This window comes from Anoplopoma fimbria, chromosome 11 (assembly GCF_027596085.1).
Source record: "Anoplopoma fimbria isolate UVic2021 breed Golden Eagle Sablefish chromosome 11, Afim_UVic_2022, whole genome shotgun sequence".
In the NCBI taxonomy this organism is placed as follows: Eukaryota; Metazoa; Chordata; class Actinopteri; order Perciformes; family Anoplopomatidae; genus Anoplopoma; species Anoplopoma fimbria.
In genome coordinates, this window is record NC_072459.1 from 3,089,001 (window position 1) to 3,110,997 (window position 21,997).

Consider the following 21,997-nt stretch of genomic DNA (forward strand, 5'->3'; position numbering starts at 1 on the left):
TAATAATAATAATAATAATAATAATACTACTACTACTACTACTACTAATAATAATAATAATAATAATAATAATAATAATAATAATAATAGCAACAGTAGGTGGCAACATGCACAAAAAATGCAGACATGTATCAAAAATATTGTTTTAAAATAGGATTTTGTTGAGCCCTCTATAATATTGAAGGTATTTAGTTAATAATGTTTGGTAACACTTTATTTAACTGGTTCCTAAAATGTTCCTAGCTATTTCTGAGCAAACGTTTTGGAAAGAAGGTTGTATGGAACACAGTCTTTTTATTAAAGCTCAATTTAAGCCCATAAAAAAGTACATTTCATTGTGTGACTGTGGACTAATTTCACATGTTCATGTTGATCTGACCTGCTGTGCTCTCATTTATAGATTATAATCTGGATTATGCCAGTGATTACCTGTAAATAATCACAGCAACTGTTTACATGTTTGTCAATTATTGAACTACATACAGTACCAGTCAAAAGTTTGGACACACCTTCTCATTCAACTACTTTGAAGAATCTAAAATATAAAACATATTCTGGTTTGTTGAGCATTGTGTGTCCAAACTTTTGACTGGTACTGTACATTTGGGCCTTATCTAATTTATGTATATACTGCCAAATTATAAGTATGAATTTGTAAATTATATTTAGTATTGCTAATCTGAATCTGCAAGGTAACTAGTTACTAAAGCTATCAGCTAGGCCTAACTTTTGTGGAGTAAGTGGAGTAAGCATAAAATATAAATATTCAAGTCAAATATACAGTACCAGTCAAAAGTTTGGACACACCTTCTCATTCAACTACTTTGAAGAATCTAAAATATAAAACATATTCTGGTTTGTTGAGCATTTGTTTGTTTAACACATAATTCCATATGTGTTCCTTCATAGTTTGGATGTCTTCAATATTAATCTGCAATGTAGAAATTTAAAAAAAAAAAAAGAAAGAAAGAAAGAAAAACCATTGAATGAGAAGGTGTGTCCAAACTTTTGACTGGTACTGTATTTTTTGACAAAAATTCCATTGTTTAATGAATCAGAGTGAAATTTAGAGGCATCAAGTTGTGAGGTTGCAGATTGCAAGCTTATCAATACTGTTCCCTACTGTTCTTTTTCATGACCAAATAACTGCTTTAAAACATATATAGAAAAATAAAAACAATTACATTTGTTATTATTATATTATAAAGTTATAATTTAGATAAACTAAACTAAATATACTAAATATTGGTTCTAGAGCTGCAACAGTAATGTTTACAACAGCAAAGTGACTATATCAAGTTATTAATATCTCACTGGAAACAAATCTAAAATGTCAATAAATAAATAAATGAATAAATAACATTCCTGAATGAAGTTTGTTAATGTTGTTTTTTTTTATATTCATTGTGACATTTTTATAGAATATGTTTTATATTTTAGATTCTTCAAAGTAGTTGAATGAGAAGGTGTGTCCAAACTTTTGACTGGTACTGTACATCAATTCCATAAACTATTTCCTCACAGTTTAGTGTCATTGTTCATTATTTTATTTATTTAATTTATTTATTTATTTTATTTATTTTATTTAATTTATTTAATTTCATTTAATAATTATTTCATTTATTTGATTTTGTCATTGTTATCATTTTAAGATAAGATAAGATAAGATAAGATAATCCTTTATTAGTTTTAAATGCGGGAAATTTGCAAAGGCTTACAGCAGCATAGAGTTTAAAGTGCACACAAGAGACATAGCAAAGAAAGACAAGATAAAAAAAAAAAAATGAAGGAAAAATAATTTTTAAAAAAACAAGTATTATAAATAAGCAATAAAAACAGTAGAAAAACACAATAACTGAAATATAATATTTACAGACAGAAAAAAACTATTTTAACTATTATTGTTATTACAGTATTTTTTATTTATTGTCATGTGTCATGTGGTCATTTTGTTTCTTATGCACTGTTTTGCTGGCTTGTCTGTCGAAGCACTTTGTAAACCTTGTTTTTAAAAGGTGCTATATAAATAAAGTTGCAAATTATTATTATTATTGACGCGGCTTTTATTTTGAAATTCGAAACTGGAAAAGCTGCAGCTGATCTCTGCAAGCTTGCTGCTGGTGTCGAGCCTGGCTAGGGGAGAGAACCCGTGGGAGAATGTAGAATACATATGACAAAAAAAGAAGTAAAGTTTGGGATTGATCAACACCTGGCCACGTGGAGGAAAGCACCTGAACAGGTAGGTGAAGCTGCTCACCTCGTGTCTGGCATGCACACATGGAAAATGGAGGTGAAGTGAGGTCTTATCATGAGGAGGCTGCACAACACTGAATACACAAGCAGATCAACAACAGCAGCTGCAGGGAGGCAGGAGGCTGCAGGGAGACTCAGATGCATGAGACACAAACACCATTCTGCAAAGGGATCAGTGGAGAGCAGGGTCACCACTGAGCCACAGCACCAGTAGCAGGGACTGGTTATGGGGGGGGGGGAGGGCTGCGACAGTCTGACAGATTAGCTTCAGCAGGTTGTTTTTATGGGTTTATCTGCACATATTTTAATGCATAATCTCTCAAATCATACATCCTTTCAAAAGAAGAATGCCATTGTTAATTATGGGTTATTTATTTGGATTTTAATGCATGATATCTTAAAATACACATCCTTTCAATAGAAGAATGCCATTAATAAATCCTTTCAATAGAAGAATGCCATTAATAATTATGTCATTTTTTTTTTATTTAAATGCATTAAGCCATTAATAATTATGGGTTATTTATTTGGATTTAAATGCATAATATCTTAAAATACACATCCTTTCAATAGAAGAATGCCATTAATAATTATTTATTTTTTAATGCACAGTATCAATCTCTCAAATCATAAATCCTTTCAATAGAAGAATGCCATTAATAATTATGTGTCATTTATTTGGATTTAAATGCATAATATCTTCAAATCATACATCCTTTCAATAGAATAATGCCATTATTAATTATATTTGATTTATTTGGATTTAAATGCATAATCTCTCAAATCATACATCCTTTCAAAAGAACAATGCCATTAATAATTATGTAAGTTATTTTTATTTAAATGCACAATCTCTCAAATCATAAATCCTTTCAAAAGAACAATGCCATTAATAATTATGTGTTATTTATTTGGATTTTAATGCACAATATCTTAAAATACACATCCTTTCAAAAGAAGAATGCCATTATTAATTATATTTGATTTATTTGTATTTAAATGCATAATCTCTCAAATCATACATCCTTTCAAAAGAACAATGCCATTAATAATTATGTGTTATTTATTTGGATTTTAATGCACAATCTCTCAAATCATAAATCCTTTCAAAAGAACAATGCCATTAATAATTATGTGTTATTTATTTGGATTTAAATGCACATAATCTTCAAATCATAAATCCTTTCAAAAGAAGAATGCCATTAATAATTATGTGTTATTTATTGCCATTTATTATTTATTTAAATGCACAATATCTCAAATCATACATCCTTTCAATAGAAGAATGCCATTATTAATTATATTTGATTTATTTGGATTTAAATGCATAATCTCTCAAATCATACATCCTTTCATTAGAAGAATGCCATTATTAATTATGTGTCATTTATTTGGATTTTAATGCACAATATCTTAAAATACACATCCTTTCAATAGAAGAATGCCATTATTAATTATGTCATTTATTTGGATTTAAATGCACAATATCTCAAATCATACATCCTTTCAATAGAAGAATGCCATTATTAATTATGGGTCATTTATTTGGATTTAAATGCACAATATCTCAAATCATACATCCTTTCAATAGAAGAATGCCATTAATAATTATGTGTCATTTATTTGGATTTAAATGCATAATCTCTCAAATCATACATCCTTTCATTAGAAGAATGCCATTAATAATTATGTCATTTTTTTTAATTTAAATGCACAATATCTCAAATCATAAATCCTTTCAATAGAAGAATGCCATTAATAATTATGTGTCTTTTTTTTTATTTAAATGCACAATATCTCAAATCATAAATCATTTCAATAGAAGAATGCCATTATTAATTATGTGTCATTTATTTGGATTTAAATGCACAATCTCTCAAATCATACATCCTTTCAAAGGAAGAAAGCCATTATTAATTATATTTGATTTATTTGGATTTAAATGCATAATCTCTCAAATCATACATCCTTTCAATAGAAGAATGCCATTAATAATTATGTGTCATTTTTTTTTATTTAAATGCACAATCTCTCAAATCATACATCCTTTCAATAGAAGAATGCCATTATTAATTATGTGTCATTTATTTGGATTTAAATGCACAATCTCTCAAATCATACATCCTTTCAAAAGAAGAATGCCATTAATAATTATGTGTCATTTATTTGGATTTAAATGCACAATATCTCAAATCATACATCCTTTCAAAAGAAGAATGCCATTATTAATTGTGTCATTTATTTGGATTTAAATGCACAATCTCTCAAATCATACATCCTTTAAAAAGAAGAATGCCATTAATAATTACGTGTCATTTCTTTGGAAATCTTTTTACAGGTATCACCAGCAACTTGGCAACATCTCTTCTCTCCCCTGGCTCTCCAGCGTGCAAGGACACCACCGTCAAATATATCATTTTTAGTCACCCAGTGCCTCTTTATCTGATAGATCATATTTTTTGTCCTTCATCTTCACCAGTGCAAAAAAAACAAACTAACACCAGCAAGACAGGAGAAAGACAAGTGAAGTGATTTTTTCAAAGTTTTGAGCAAAGTGAAATCCACTGCAGCTACCAAAGTTACCTGTTAATACTGTATTGAGTTTAGTGGCCCCGGGAATCCAAGCTTATCCAAGCTTCTGATAAGTCTAAACCTCAAAACTCTTCATCAGCATTACTCAGTTCTCTCATCAGGTCAGTACATATTAGAAAACTGTAAACACATAGTTAGCACCACTATGGCCTCCATCACCCAGTCATCCGAGCATGAGATCCCAGATAATCACAAAGAGAGCTGGCTGGCGCTACTTTCTGCTGCGGAATCGTATTGCCAAAAGTCGGGCTGCGACCTGGCCATACTTACAGCGTGTAAGAAGTTCCGGTCATTGGCTGGAGATGGGACGAGGAAACGGGAGAGCGGCAGTGCTTTTCAGAAGGAGTGTGACTTCTCCTACAATGTGTGGGGTCAAGGCTTTCTGGCAGAGTCGGCCCGCCGCTACATGGACGACATCGGCGTGCTGCACTCCACCACCATGCTAACGACCCAAAAGCACACACGCCAGACGGGGAGAGAGGGAGGAACCAAGCTGGTGGTTGACCTGACCTCTGACCCCGGAAACAGAGGGGTGAGTGACCTGCTTGTGCTGCATACTTCACTGTGACATATTCAAGACGTTCCAATTCACACCAATTTTTGTTGTTTTCCCAGAGCTTTACAGGCGACGGCGTGTTGGGCGGAGTCAGTCCCAATAACAGACTGTATTCCCAAAGCTACCCGTCCATCTACAGCTCAGGAGCCATGACCGGGCAGGGCGGCGTGCAGAACGGCAACGGAGAGGGGGAACGGGAGAAGCTGGCGCTGGAAGTCGAGGAGGGGAGACAAAGGTCTGGGATCGTGGACTTGGAAGAAGAGTGTGAGGACGAGGAGGAGGAGGAGGAGGAGGACATGGATGAGAGGAGAGCCTATGGGAACGAAAGTGCTGGTGAGGAGCGACCCAGTGAACCTGCAGATCTACATGCTCTGATGTGCCTCCATTATAAGGGCTTTCTGGTTGTTCTTCTTCAGGTGTCTTCTCCATGGACGAGGACTCTCTGTCTCGGGACTGCGAGCCGTTCTTTGAGTCCGACGGGGAGGAGGAGAGCACCGATGGTAGGAGTCCGGCTGGGAGTAGTCACATATGTGCACGTATCGGATCCACATTAGCGCATCGTTCACATGCATGTTTCTTCCCGTCCTAGGCTCTCTGAGCGAGGACGCTCCTCCACCGACACGTGGCATGGCTATGGGTCAGTCTGCGTTCTCGTCCCGTCACGCCCACCACATGGCTATGGCCCGCTCGCTGCCTGTATCGGTGCCTGTGTGGGGCTGCAGAGGAGGCAGAGCTCAGGGAGAAGGCAACAGTGGAGAACGGGTGAGTACACATGAAGAGGACGGAGCCGCTGGTGTGAATGCCAAGATTAAAAATGTTCTAGGGGATTAGTGGTTTAGCCAGCTGTCTATAGGCTCAAATTTAATAACATGAAGCTGGCTTACTTGAAACAGGGGTAGATCACCATGGTAACCTATTCTGCTTTGGAGCAGGTTAACTTCAGAAGTTGTACAGACCATGGAAACATGTTAACTGTATAACCAGCTTCTATCAAAAGCAGACATCTTAAAAGTTAGAAAATGGAAAACTGTTGTTTTTAGTTTTTATGCTTTTTGACGTCCGTTGACATATTTCATGCTGTCTGAAGACCAAGACAAAGGAACTATTCAGTGTTGAGTATTCTGATCCGCCAACTAATGACCACAACCGCTCCATCAGTTCATGTGACCATAAAAGTGTGCGTGACAATTGTGCGAGGTCGTGCCGGGAAAATATTTTACAAAAAACATTTCAGAATGTCCAACACCATTTTCTAAGATAATGAAAAACAATCCTACATGAAGTCAGCATAGAAACAGAGAACATTTCAATTTGTTTTTCCATTTTCAGTCCATATTTTCTCCTTTTTTAACCACCTTGTATATAAAAGTCTGTGGATGTTACAACCATACCAGCGGTTGTCTCTCTCTCTCTCTCTCTTTTAATCCATCTTAACATGGACTCCCCGTGTGTTTGTCTTTCAGGTGGGCGTTGCTGACCTGGAGCACATCGCTGCCAGTATGAAGGCCCTGCTGGCCCCCGGAGCGAGTGACGGGACTGAAATGTTTGGGGCCCTGCCTCGGCCCCGTCTCAACACAGGGGACTTCTCCCTCAAACACTGAGAGAGAGAGAGAGAGAGAGAGAGAGAGAGAGAGGGAGAGAGAGGGAGAGGTGAAGGTGGTCATGGCGGGAGGAGAGATTGGCGGGCAGACGTGGCGTGCAGGATGTGAAACAGTGTTACAGCTAGCTGCTCCGTTGATTTCTCTCTAACCAAAATTAACGGCACATGCTTTGGAGAAAAAAATTATGTCGTGAACACTAATAACATTTTAAACACTATACCCCCCCCTCCCCAATCCCACTTTGTCACTACACATGCCACAATACCAGCTTCTTCAGATCCCACAACACTACATTAGGATTGGACATCAGGACGAGGGCGTAGCGCCCCACAGCACTGACGGGCAAGAAAGTTTGCCTTTTGTTGAAGGGATGAGAGTTTGGGGAGCAGCCGTCTGTGCCCAGCTGATCGTTGGCTCCAGTGCTGCATGCTAACGCTCTAGCAGCATTATCATGATGTGTAGCAGCTAAATGCTACGTTACTTTAAACCACACGTTAAGAGTAGCAGTGCAGTCACTCTGAAACGTGACATAAAATAAACTTCAAGGAACAGTTTTATCATTTTTTTCTTTCTATGTGAGACGTTTGGAGCTAGATCTAGGAGATGTTTAGCTTAGCTTAGCTTAGCTTAGCACAGACAGGAAGCAAAGGGAAACATCTAGCCTGGCTTTCTATGATGTTAGAAATACACCTGCCAGCACCTCTAAAGCTGACTTATTATCAGGTGACATCATTTTTTGGTACACAAGCAGGAGTGTAAAATAACAAGTTACGCTCTTTAACTTTTATCTTGTCAGCGTGTGTGGTCCTGGGTGGTGTTTGCCCAAACATACTTCTGCGTAACTAGCTAGTGTTTACATTTCTGCATGTGTACAGATTAAACAGAAGACACAAAACTTGTTAATTAGTGAACTTTAAAAGTTTTGGTAGTATTTTTAAACTTCAGAGAGAGCCAGGACAGTGGTATTCCCTGCTTCCTGTCTTAATGCTAAGCTAAGCATCTGCCCGCTCATTTAGCACAGTATAAATGGAAGTTTTAGCATTAGCACAGGAGCCAGCGATCCCCCAGGGTCACATGGGCGTCTCGCCTTCATGCTCTTATCATATACTGAGGAAATTGACCAACAGGCTGGTTCTTTATGTTGTCCATCCCCCACAAAAAAACCCAACCTATTCCTTAAAGGGTAGGAACCAGAGAACTGGTCGACTTATCATGAAGCTTGTGGCTTTTCAAAAATGTGAGCGAGGACACCGGCACCTCCTCATAACACGCATTCTTCTACTTTTACTTTTGCCAACGAATGACTGATAGAATGATTGTAATACAACACTGAGTTTAAGGTTTTTTGTTTTTTGTTGCTCCGTATAACTTGTTGAAATGATTGAATGCATGAGAAAGTGACTGTGTGAGAGAGATAAAGAGTGATGGGTTGACTTGGCAGAAACAAATGTCCATCTCTGACATTCTCAAAACAAATAAATGTTCCGTTATGTACTATTATGTTTCAAATAAAGGAGCAACACCAAGAAAAAAAAAAAAAAGACTTTGTGTGGTATTTTTGTGTGTGAGGATGCAATGTTAATAACGGCCTCTAGAGGGCCTCAGCACTCTACTGGAGTCGACGTCTGATTTCTGCTTAGCCGTGATATACAGTATCATGAAAAAATAACGCAATGCCAGTGTTATTACATAATAGTTTAATTTATTGACTACATTCAGCACATAAAAAAGATGCAGGCTCTTGAGTTAAATAAGCACTCTAGTACATGCAAAGTCCTGCGTGTTACAAAAACATACAATACCTTGTCTACAACTCTAATTTAATAAAATACACCAATACATACAGAATAGTAAATAAATAAGTAGCCAAATAAGTTGTTTATAATATGAGATGACTAAGCTTTCTTCATGCAACCAGAGAAAGCAAATAACACAACGTGCTTCCGTTCTGCTTTATAACTCCCAACACTTGTTCCGCAAACATCAAAAGCTCTCCATCTGCCCCCCGACACCTTAGATTTACACTATTAACCCCCCTTCATGCTCAACTGTGTCACTGATCCTTTTTCCGAAGAAGGCAGAACGAATTTGTGCCAACCCAGAACACAGGGAAAATCTTCTCCTGGATGTTGGCTTTGAACTTGTGAATCAGCCGCACCTCCTTCTCGCCCTCCCCCTCCACCGAGAGGAACTTGATGAGGCCGGCGGGCTGGTCCACGTAGATGCCTATCGTGGAGGAGATGGGGAGCTGGATGTCCACGTTCTCGTTGTTGTGCCAGACCTGGTAGCAGGATCCAGACCAGCCGGCGCCCCAGGAGCTGCTGTTCTCCCCGAGGCCGCAGGCACCACGAGGGTCCTGGCTCTTCCGCGGCGCGCTCTCTAAGACCGCCCCGATCACCACCCAGCCGTCGTAGTCCACCTCCCAGTACCCTCGATAGCCCATCAGACTCTCCTTACACAACACCTGAAGAAGGGAGGAGGCACACAGCAGGAAATGAGGCCAGCTGAAGTCCAAAGTTAAAGGGGGCATACATTTCAAATCTGGAAGTAAACAACTCAAACTTACTGTTTTGTGGGCTGCCTAGATCAGACAATGTGATTAAACAAGCCAATCGGATTTGGCCCCTAATCCTATGTCACATGCATGCTCATTAGAATATTTTGCCCCTTTACTTTAATGAAGGTGCACCATATTTTTCCTGCAAGCCAATAAGAGCAGACTGAGCTTAAAGGTCTTAAAGAGACAGGTGCTCAAACGGAGCGTTTCAGACGGATGGTGAAAACAGGTGTATTTAGACAGACAGTTTGAGAAAAATAAAAGAGATTTTTTAACATTAAAGCATGTAAACATGTTTTAGTAGAAACCCAAAATACAAGTATGAACGTGAAAATGAGGACGATATGTCCCCTTTAAAAGAAACGGGTCCCTAGTTCATTTATCGAGTACCAGGTCCACATGAAATTAATCTGAGCCTATTTATAACTTTTTTTTCATATTAAAAAGATTCCCTGGTAAAGTCTGGTGCTTTGTTGCTTTTCCTTGTCATATGTGGAGCATTTTTCTAATATTTTTTTCCAGAGGGGATATTCGCACATCCAGCAGTCTCACGGTCTTGGATAGACTTACATGACTAGATTAACTGAGAGCATAAAACATTCTGTATAGAAATTGGAGCAAAAAGATCATAGAATCTGCTGTTTGTTATCTCCATTTAAAGATGAATTAAATGTATTGCTTTAGTCTCCTCAGGTGAGATGACATGTTGCCAAACCTGTCCAATTAGCAAGCAACATGTGTGTCCATGTGACTGATTTACAAGCGTTGTGTTTGGCTGTAACTCTTTTCTACGATTATGACCAATGAGAACAACACTGTAGTGTGATTACTCCATGACCACAGCTGGTATACCTGTGGGGAGTGTTCATATCTCTCAGGCCTGTTGGGATACGGGCAGACGGCATCCGACGTGCGGGCCACCTTGGACCCGGCCTCAGAAATCCACAACAGCTTCTGTGCAGTTTTATCATCCAGGGATAGAGGGAGCCAATCTGAGAGAGGAAATACGAGACATAAAGAGGTGAAGAAGCAGTTTGCATGAGGATGGGACCTGAAGAGGAGAAAGCAGAGAATATTCAGGGTTTGTTCATATAAATCAGTCCAACTAGTTATCAGTAATCTGTAATTAATCAATCAGAATTAAACTTAACTTGTTAATTACAAAAAGAAGAATGCAAAATACTACTGTAACAATCATGCAGACTGTTTTTATTCTCACTTGTTGTATTTGGTCTAAAATTAGTTCAAGCACAAAATTATTAAATCATTATTAAAATGCCGCACGTTTCATGAAGTCAGCCCTGGTGGTGGGTTCAGGGATATTTGGCTCATATGGAGGCGGCAGCTTCTCTGAGGTGACATAACGGAAAGATAACAAGAGAATTAGAAGGAACTACTTTATGGACGAGTGGATGATCACATTTACATGACACTGATTATTTAATGTAATGAATGGTTCTCTTTATCATACAAAACAGCAATGTTGCTCTTTACCTTCTGCCACACTGCTGTTTTTTCTTCCTGAAAAATAAAAAATTTAAAGTGTGATTTCGCTGCTAATATGTGAGGAGACAAATATATATATATATATATATATATATATATATAAAAATATACACATAATGCCAAATGGTTAGTTCCACCTTTCTATGTTAGAAACATGAATACAGAGGGAGGAAAAATAAATTATGTGGGATTGGAAAAAAATTAAAATCGAAAGGACAAATATGATTTTGTCTTTCTATTGTTGTAGAGAAAAAACTGATGTGGAATGCAAAATGAAACAGAAAAAAAATACTGTATATGAAAATCATTTCGTCTCTACGATTCTTATAAAATATCTATATATATATATATGTATATATGTGTGTACACATTTTGACAATTTAACACGTGAGACAGAAAAAAATGACAAAAATGTAATAAAATAGTGAGACAGAAAAAATGACAAAAATGTAATAAAATAGAGAGCTAAAATAACTATACATAAAATAAATATTATAATTGTAATATTAGTAAAACTGTGTGAAATAAACATTTGATTAGTAAAATATCAATTAAATAGGATAAAATTGTAAAACATAAATACAATAAAATAAGTGAATTAAATAATGTAAAAATAATGTAAAAAGAAAAATGTAAAACCTGTGCCTAAGAAAATGATCTGAATAAGTCTTCCGCCACTGTATATATAGAATATATTTTATGGCCTCACTTTAACTTGTTCATGCTAACACTTTTCTTTAACACACAGCACTTCTCAAGGTCGCACCGGCCATGGCCGTCAGCTACTTTAGCTTCTCATCTTCCCCTTTAGCCTCTCAATACATCAATGCTTCTGTCAGGCTGCCATTCATTGACAGTAAACCATCTTCTACTCTCAACATACAGTAGATCATACAGCAGTATGTGTGCTATGTCGGCTCAGCACTGATTCATGAAGTTTGAGGTTGCAACGTAAGGAATCCAGAGGCCAGCGAACACATCCGAGTAGGACACACATCATGGCCACTGACAGAGGGGAGTCTTATTCCAAGAACATCTCTGTGTGATGCCGTTACTTCACACCGCCCAGGGCTTGTTTGTCATTTTGTTGGCTGGTGTTATATTCTCCGTTTGACTGTTCCTCCTCCAATTCGTGTCTTCTGACATTCTGAGAAAAATATGATCCAATACCAGCCAGTCAGGCCATCATCAGCCCCCCCTCAGCGTTAGTAAGAAAAACACTGCTCAAGTTACGGTTTCTCACATTTCACACAGATAACCAGCTCATCGTTCATACAGTTACATCACCACATGACCTTATTTACTGCATCCTTAGCTATTGCCAAAATTAGACGGAACAGCCTCAATTTTCCTGATTCCATTTAAGGATGCTTCAAAGTGTGATTTTCATACAGATCATGGCCGTGTAGCAAATGCATTAGTGGGCCTGAGGACAGGCTTTCTATACCTATTATTAAGACACATTATAACCACTATTTCTTTTATGTTAAAAATAGCATTTTCCCAATGAGGTTGAGAATATCTCAAGTATATATTCTGTCAGCTTGTTCCACTGAAAATATGTGTCTATTAAATTAAGAGAAATATTTAAACCAAACATGGCATGTTTGTATGGCTACATCAAACCAGCAAATAGGATAAACTCACATTATCTTTTTATATGCTTTTCCCCTTACTTCAGTTGGACGTACTTGATATCTTTGGGAACTCTATTAAAGGGACAGTGTGTACGATTTGGTGGCATCTAGTGGTGTGGTTGCAGATTGCAACTAACTGAATACCCCTCTGCTCACTCCTCCCTTTCTAAGACATGAGCTGCCGAGTGCAAAACAGTGGTAACGTTTCTGGTCTCACTCAGAGGCCATTCATCCAAAAAAATAAAACTATTTAAGGGCAATAGAAGTCAGACGGCAGCTGGCGGTACCACGGTTCTGCACTCTGCAGCTCACGTTACCATTTCACAAGCGTGTCGGAGAACTTCGGTGGCCTTCAGGTAACGTAAGAACGCTAAAACCTCTCTCTAGAGCCAGGGTTCGGTTTGTCCATTCTGGGCTTCTGTAGAAACATGGCGGCCGGCTCCGTGAAGAGGACTCCGTTCCCTTTATAGATATGAAGGGCTCATTCTAAACTAATGAAAACACAAGGATCACGCTAATGAATACTGAGTTATGAATGTTACATTCCATTTCTGCTGATAGATCCAATGAAGTTCTACATGTGGCTTAAACAATTCTTGTTTTTTTGCTGGTGAAATGCTGGATTGCCACACTTAAGGTTGTTTTTGCAAAGATAACTCTGGTTGCTTATAGTTTGCTTTATCAGTGATTTGGTAACTACAGTTTGAGCAGAGGGGAAACATTACACTCAGGATAAAATACCATCAGATAAAGCCTCCTCTCAGGAAGAGCGCATGGAAAGAAATAAGCTTTAAAGTCACGGATTCACAAAGCTGTATTATTGTCAGTAGTAATCAAAGCAAAGCAGTTACATGCTGCAGAATACTATTAACGTCTAGAAATATGTGTGGTCGCCTACAGCACACAAGGGAAATAGATAGACATTAGATTTGAATTTACTTTCCTTACTTTCTTATTAAACACCAAAATAAATCTCCCTCTGTTTACACTGAACTTAAAAGCTTTACAAGGAAGCCAAGTCTGTGATGATATGCTCCTTCCGTTTCGATCACAGCGGTGCAGCTGAACATGTGCCTGAAGAGGAAAGTCGGCTCTTTCAGGTGGGATGATTTATCCTGCGACTTGTGTGAGCCTGAGGAAACATAACCTCTCCAGCCGGCGTGACCCTCAGCTGGGGACGCCAGCAGCATAACAACCAGGAGGACAGACTGGAGGCTGGCATAACATCTGCAGCCGTCGGATGAGATCGAGTGGGTGGCATTGCTCTCCCTGAATCGTGTTGGCCTGCGGTTCTTTTGAGTGTGGCTAATGTGTTGTGAGAGGGCCAACTTTAAAGCGGTTGGCTTTCAAAGCAGAGATCCTTGGCTCCTCCTATAGGGTCTTAAATACCCTACTGTCATAACAAATCGAAGTATATGCAGAGGGCATTAAGTAAAACACAATTCCCAGCCACTTAAACCAGAAAATGTGATGACTTACTGAGCATGCAGGAATATTAATTAACTACAAGGCTTACAATTACAGAGCTGATTTGGGTTTGGATATTGTCCACATGTCCTTACTGAATGAGCTCATGGGTAGAGGAAGACACATTTGGCAGGACAGAGAGAAGGTAATGTAGCCGTGGAAGCTGGTGACAGATCACTTCATTTGTCTCGCGTCCATAAAAAGGAACACAGCGGGTGAGACAGGATGAAAGAAAAGCCTTGTGTTCATCCATGCTTTCAGAGGAATTGCTGAGGATATATTAGGAGATGGACGTTTAATATATCCATCTTCAATTCTAGAGGATGTTTGTGGTTTCTATATGAGGTGAATGAGGTAAACACCGTGACCTTATGAACCTGGATTGAGATATCAGGATGGCAGTAGGTGTGGTGGGCGACTGGAGAGAGGCCAGCTCCGCGGCTTCTCTGAGGAGGTTAAGCCTCTCCACGCTCAGCTGGATCAACAGGAAAGCCCAGCGGAGATAAACAGATAGTTAAAAAGATTGATGATTTGACATCACAGCAATAGAGACGCGGGGGAGATGGAGTGCGATGCAAGAGTGAAGGTTGAGGTATTGACATATTTAAAGGTCCATAAAAAAAGACACCTTAATAATCAAGTCATGAATATTGGATAAGGAAGTTGTTGGGAGTTTGAGCAAAAAAGGGACTGAGTTGGATTAGTGTATAACTTCCAATGATCTTAAGTCTGATGGGTTTTTGGTTTGTATTCACACCAACGACAAGATACGAGCACATGTTCAAAGGAATGCCCTCACCAAAAGGTCAGGGTTGGATCTTGATGAGGGCTGTTTGGTTTGGCCGATGATTTCAGAATCTTTCCTGCCCCAGATTCCCCTCTCAGTGGGACAGAGCTACATTATCTGTGCAGATCAGGTTCAAAACATCCCACTGAGACAGCAAGATCAGAAGATAGTGAGATGCGGTGGAGGGAGAGAGATGAGCACAGTTGGCTTTGGCCCAAGCTCATCCCTCAGGTTCCTGTCAAGACTCCCTGCCTGGAAGCTATGCGCTCATGTGAGGTGGAGATGGGAAGGAAATAAAAACACATGGAGGAACAGATGGATGAAAGATTCTGCGAAAAAGGAGCTCAAGATGAAAAGCCTTTTAAAAAACGGCTGGAACAAAAACAAAAAGGGACTCATTCTGCACTGAGTTGCTACATTAAATACTATATTCAATCACCCTTAATGTATTTTATGTGATGGTGCAAGTCCCTTCAGGAGACATCAAAGTGCAGATGACATGGCAAGAATCAAACAGCCGTGGGATTTATGATTATGGGACTTGAATTACTGTGCAGCTTTTCACACTTCATTACTGTGACTGCCAGAGGAGTAACATTTAGGGAGGGGGGGCTTCTGAGTAATGGAAGCTATTATGGGCCAGGAAACACCAAGCATGGGCAAGAAATACCCAGAAAGAAGCAGGAGAGGGACAATACCTGCAGAAGTGACAGAGCTGACAAAGATTTGTGAGCGAAACGAGGAAGACAGACTCTGAAATTGCAGATGAGGCTTTGACATTAAGGGGACATTTTTAAGTGACGGCACAAGCTCACAAGAAACCCTAACCGTCCTGTGAGAGGATCGGTCATGCATGTTGACATGAATAATGATCCAGAGAAAAATAGCTGAATCCAATATGAGGTGCTGACTTACAGGGATGGTCAACAAGCGGTAACTCACCATCAAATACGCCCCATTGGAAGCACATGGTGAAAACTGACACTGTTTTATCTGCTTGAGTGGTGACACATTTTGAATAGATGAAAAACGGCCAAAGTAACTATAGTTATTGCACATTTATTGATCTTAATGTCAAATTTGGAAATTTACAAACAAGAGTTGTGAAAAAAGAGAGAAAAATAAAGAGAAAAAAAATATATCTTATTCTGAAAACCCTTTATGCTCTAATGCTGCTAATAGTAAGAAAGGATTTCTAGTTTTCAAATGCATGAATGAGGAGCAAAAACTCAGAAAGGCGACTAAAATGAGAAGCTGAGCTGTGAGTATAGAGGTCACATCTCAAAAGCAGAGAACCACTCATTTATTTCTAACCAAGTACAGATTTCTACCTTTATATATTTGCGAAGAAATACAAATGCAATTGACTCTTACTTTATTTGATGTAGTAGCAAAGGTTAATTGTGATATGGTTTCAATCATCAAGACAAACAGGTGATTCTTTCCCCCCCCCATGGTGTAATGTCCCTCACAGGTCCCCATAGAGACTGAGGATGGTTTCTTACCTGCTTTCTTGGGCACAGGCATGATTCCCTTGGTGCTCACGGCGCTGATCGGCATGGAACAGGGAGGTCTTGTGATAATGGGTTGATGCGCCTCTGGAGGGTCTCTCTTATTGACTTCCAAATGAGGAGGGGAGGGGAGGGGGGGGTGTGGATAGGTTTTGGTCGGAGGACGCGGTTACCCAAAGGGATGGTCCTGTCACATGAAACTGCAGATCTTTTCTAGGGATCACAAAGTTGGAGACGAGCAAATACCCAGTATATCCCAAGATTGCATGGCCATTTGCATACACATGGATCGAGCATGTGACAGGGACATTCACGTGGAGTGACAGAAGGTAATTTGAGTTATGGAAAGATGATTTTGTAGCTCTGTGGGGGTCAAAGGTGGAGCCCACGTGTCTGGAATATTTAGAGATGTTGGAGCCTGAATTCAAATGTGTGCAGTATCTATGCTTGAGCTTTGTTTTGTCACCTTGGAAACATGATGACCTCTGACCCCAGAACGAACGGCCACTGATGTTAAAAACTGCAACTTAAACTGACCCTGACACAAGCTATAGGTTTGTGTGTCTGCATGGGGCGGTCAGCATTCAAGATGGCAGCCAGCTTCCCAGCGGAGAGCTGTCTTCAATCTCAGACGCCATCAATCAGCAGCTGCTGTAAGAGCACTCTGGCAGAGAAGTTGGGGCGACGTGTACCGAAGTGTTGGTGTGGTCAGATCTTGAAAATAAACAGCTTGTAACTAGTATGTGTGAGCAGATGTTGCTGACATTCAAGTCACCACTTTTAATAGAGTGTGAGATTAATTTGTACTGTACGAGTCATTTTTTGGGCTTTTATCTCCCACGAGCAAGTTTTGAATAAACATGTTGTTTAAAAGTAATGAAACATTTCAGTACAACATAAAAAAACATTATAAAAACTGCCCAATGTGTTATTTTGCAAAAACTTAAACAGTAGTATTTGCTTGAGATAAAGGCAGTAGGTCCTCATGCATTAAAGTTGCTAAATTGAACATTTTGAGCACTTCCATTGCCTCCACATGGCGATGGCTGAGCCGGCGGCTAACAGCTAACGGTGCTAACAGTGCAAACAACAGTGCTGACAGAGCTAACTGTGTAATGCTCTGCTACGCCTCCACGCCGCTATGTCAACGAAGCAAAGAGAAGCTCTGATTACAACACACACACACACACACACACACACACACACACACACACACACACACACACACACACACACACACACACACACACACAGAGGCAGAGCGACTTCATTCTCTACTCAGGTAGACATTGATCCACTATATGTTCACAAAGTATGAACCAGAATGGCACCTTCAAACCTTCATATTATCTTATTCATATCAGGCCTATTGGTTTGTCACACGGGTGTCATCAGGCTGCAGAGGAAGAAGGACTGAACTGCAGATGTTGAAACACACAGAGACCGTTTCAGTGATTTAATCAATCAGTGAAGATAAATATGGACTCACAGGTTCATGCAGCATAAGCTCGTAAGCAACAGCACACAGCGGAAAAAAATGTGTGAGAAAGATTATAACCTGCATGGCTGACGGGGGAGCGAGCTGCAGGTGAGGAGAACGAGGAGGGTCAAGAATACAGATGTTTGGAGAGGAATGTGACAGGAATACACACAACTGGGGTGTGACAACTTTAATATGAACTGTAAGCAGCATCTAAATATTGATGGCGGTCGTTTAATTCTATATTGTCTGGTTAAAATCTATAGCTATGCATCAACATTTATACTCTGGCCATAAAAAATATAAAGAGCAGCATGAAATGGAAATACTCAAATAAAGTACAGATATGTCAACATTGTACTTAAAACAGACTACAGGCAAAAATATAGTTTTTTCATGCACCAATCAATTATTTTGGGCTATTTTTCCTCCATATCTTATCTTCTTTCAGACTAGTGGAAAGAAAACATCCAAAATGCACATTTAGGTATTTTTTTTAACTTTAAAGTTACCATTAGATGATACTCGTTTGCATATTTAAACATGACATTTCAGAAAACTTGTAATACTAAAAATAATTGTCTTAATGTAAAGTGGTAAGTCTCATGATGATATCTATTATTTTTTTAACCCCATTCACTTTAAGTACTTACGGTTTCGTGCTCCCTCGTTATAAACAAACACAGACGGTCAAACATGTTCACCAATTGAAAAGCAATTATGAATCAGATAGTCTTTGGAGGGTTTCCTTTACTGGTGCGTCTAAATTGATGTTAATGGAAATACCTCCTTGTCATAAGACAGTGACTCTCTGCTATCAGAAGAAGAATTTTAATGAAGCGTAAGTACCTGCTTAGCTCCTTTAATACCAGATATGCGCCGTGTGAGGCTTGAAAACAAAACTTCAACACCTGCTGCTTACTGCTGTCAGTGAGCGGGCGTAAATAGTACCCTGACCCCTTGGTGTGTTTAGGGGCGCTGTGCATAACATTATACAGTCACCCATCACTCTGTAATATCCCAGTGTACATTACCCCCCCCCCAGCCCGGCCATTAAACGTCCTATCATGTTACTTCATTACACGGTGGTGCGGTGGTAACATGTTTAGCATGATTGGACACAATAAGTGTGAGGCAGTAATCTGTGTCCTGCTGGGATGCTGTTCAGGGACTTCTCCTTGAAGTTCTCCTTGGCTCTCCTCTGATTGACAAGGCAGGTGCTTCCCACCTCACCTTCTCACCTCCCTCGCCCTGTTTTTGTCCTCGTGTGTTCGGCGCCTCTCGCCGTGAACATGAGGGGATTCTGTTTATTCCAGAGTGACCCAAGTCTCAGAAACAACTGTTGTTTATTTCTTATTGTGAATGATGCAGACGTGGAAAAATTCAGATCCTTTACTACAATAATGTATGCATATTCTATTACAAGTAAAAGTCCTGTATTTAAAATCAAGTAGAAGTACAGAAGTATTATCACCTAAATGTACTAGAGTATCAAAAGTAAAAAGTCTCGTTCCTTAGTGACTGATACCTTATTATATATCAAATATTAGATTGTTAATAATGATGCATTAGCAGCATGATACTGCTGTAGCTGCTCGAGGTGAAGCAGGTTTGAACTACACATTTAATGAATCTGAAGATGAAAAAAAAAAGGTTTGTTGGACTTTTATCTCTCTTTGTTTGTTGATTTGGTGAAAAATGTAATAATTTAAGATTTTAGGGCCTTTATCTGTTATTAAATGAAACCATGTGAGAAGTTTAGAGGAGAAAAGTGTATCTTTGGTGCAATTTCAAACAACTTATTACTATCTAAAACATCTAAAACATGACATAACTAGACATTGCTTTTTTGTGAGGGGTCACTAGTCAAGAATGTTGTGAATAAAATATTAATCTGAAAGGTAACCAGTAACTTTAGCTGTGAAATAAATGGAGTGCAGTAAAAAGTGCAATATTAAATATTAAATAAGTGCTTAATATAACTACCTCAACGAGTTACTTTCCACCACTCATCGTTCTCCTAATGAAACCACAGCAGCTCTGAGCATTTGAACAATTTGTAAAACCAAATGGCATAATAACAAATATTAGTTGTATGGACATTTTAATAATGCCTGAGTTGTTAAAGTGTCCAGATTTACAGCGTGATAACGACAAGCAGCTTTAGTGCAACATAAACCTTGTAGCTGCTCCTAAATCAGCACATGTCCCAAGAGGGGGGGTGCTGTCATGTTGACATTGGTGGTCTCCCGGCGACACAGAGCCATGAGATTTATGAGTACGGCTGCCGTGAGAGCGGCCTCCTGCTTCATGTATGTGACCTCCCCTCTACTCCTCTACTCCTCTACTCCACACCCCCAGCCCCCTCCACCCTCTGCCACCATGTTTACCTCTGCAGCATTTCTCTGTAGGACATCATTTGTTTATTATCCTCTTTCAGTTTGGATATCTTGTCCGTTAACTTGGACAGGTTCACACATTAAATAGCGTTTCAGTCATTTTAAATGATTCATGTCATCATTTGAATTTGCTCCAAAGACATTGGTGGACTACTAATGGCCCTTGGCTGCAGTGAAGGTCAACGTATAATTTCCTTCAGTAAAGAAAAGGATGCAATGACAGGAAGCAGACAAGTAGTTTCATCCGCTTTGTTAAAGGAGATGAAGGTCTTACCAATAATCACAAGGTTACAAAGTTACGTAAACCAAATTCTAACCACGGTTGCACAATGACTTAAAGCCTAATTGAATTATATATTCTTTTACATCAACAGTGAATTAAAAGTGCAGTGCAACCAATAGTTATTTCTCCCATGTGCCAAGCATGTTTGATTACAACAGTAGTCAAAGGCCTTATCTAGAGGTAGTGTTTGGTTTGTCCATTCTGGGCTACTGTAGAAACATGGTGGCCGGCTCTGTGAAGAGGACCGGCTTCGTATGTAGATATAAACAGCTCATTATAAAGTAACGATAACAAAAAGATTATTTTCAGGTGTTAATACACAGAAGAAAACGTACCTAATACTTAGTAATATTATGGATACAATGGAATGTTTCCAACGTTAATTCTGGCCGTCTATGGCTGCTTTCGCAGCTTCCCCTCCTCTTCTTCTTTTCCTTCTCCGTCTTTAGGTTCTTGCAGCCTAGACGTAGCAAAGGCGCATTACGGCCCCCACAGGCCACAAATAGAAGTTTGGATAGCTCAGAAGTCTCGCGAGACTGATTTTTAACACGACGGGTAATATCGTCGAGTTTAATCTCGCGAGATCTCGTGGCACGAGATCTCGTCACACCCCTACTTAGTAATATTATGGATACAATGGAATGTTTCCAACGTTAAGCTTGTGATATCCTCAAAAAGAGTTTCTAGTTGTTTCGAGCTGCCACACTTGAGGGCGAGGTCAAACACTGGTCGTCATAGTGAGGGGGAGACAAATGAATTGTTTAAATATGGGAATAACTCTCACCTTCACACAGCTGGGCAATCACTGTGTGACTTGGGGGGGAATGTCGATTTTCAGCCTCCCAAAATCTGACGTTGTTGGACCATCCGAGGTGACAAGAACTCCGGCACGAGCGTCGCAAACATTCATCAGGCGTCCAAATACACAACTCCAATCAATGCATAAATGAATCAAACTTGCTTTAAAGATATGTATAGACGTTAAGTTAGTAAACCTGCATAGATAGCATGGATTGCACCCTCTACATTTTGGTAGAAAAATAGATTTATCTCAGTTTCTGAAGATAAAGTGTTGACAGAATGGTAATTTTCTCGATACTGGAGAGGTTCCTCCTAAATGTTATTAAACAACAAAGCTGAATACAGCAATCTTATCCATTAGAATGTACACAAACACAACAGAGTATCTTAGTTTATTCTTTATCCCGGCACTTTACAATCATAACATGCAGTTTCTGCTTTTTAAATCCTACTGCATGTAATTTAAATACTATGATTTGTCATTCCGTTCATTTAACTTGTAACTTTGTTATTTTTAGGTGTGTGTAATTTTAGCCTGTATTCTGTTCTACACTTGTTGAAAGCAAC

The 21,997-nt window shown here is 39.1% G+C and overlaps 2 protein-coding genes across 2 annotated transcripts; one reads left to right on the plus strand and one right to left on the minus strand.

Moving 5' to 3' along the window:
* The first annotated feature begins 2,107 nt into the window (after positions 1-2,107).
* On the plus strand, positions 2,108-8,524 carry akt1s1 (AKT1 substrate 1 (proline-rich)). The gene is made up of 6 exons (XM_054607704.1): positions 2,108-2,239; positions 4,592-5,377; positions 5,461-5,734; positions 5,818-5,901; positions 5,991-6,163; positions 6,865-8,524. The coding sequence occupies exons 2-6, from the start codon at positions 4,991-4,993 to the stop codon at positions 7,000-7,002; spliced, it is 1,056 nt and encodes a 351-aa protein (XP_054463679.1). The 5' UTR covers positions 2,108-2,239; positions 4,592-4,990; the 3' UTR covers positions 7,003-8,524.
* A 531-nt stretch (positions 8,525-9,055) lies between these two features.
* Positions 9,056-16,516, minus strand: zgc:195001 (uncharacterized protein LOC567531 homolog). Its single transcript, XM_054607229.1, has 5 exons — positions 16,429-16,516; positions 15,899-15,949; positions 10,844-10,909; positions 10,412-10,551; positions 9,056-9,466 (listed from the first exon to the last, which is right to left on the minus strand). The coding sequence occupies exons 1-5, from the start codon at positions 16,514-16,516 to the stop codon at positions 9,056-9,058; spliced, it is 756 nt and encodes a 251-aa protein (XP_054463204.1).
* Between the last annotated feature and the right edge of the window lie 5,481 nt (positions 16,517-21,997).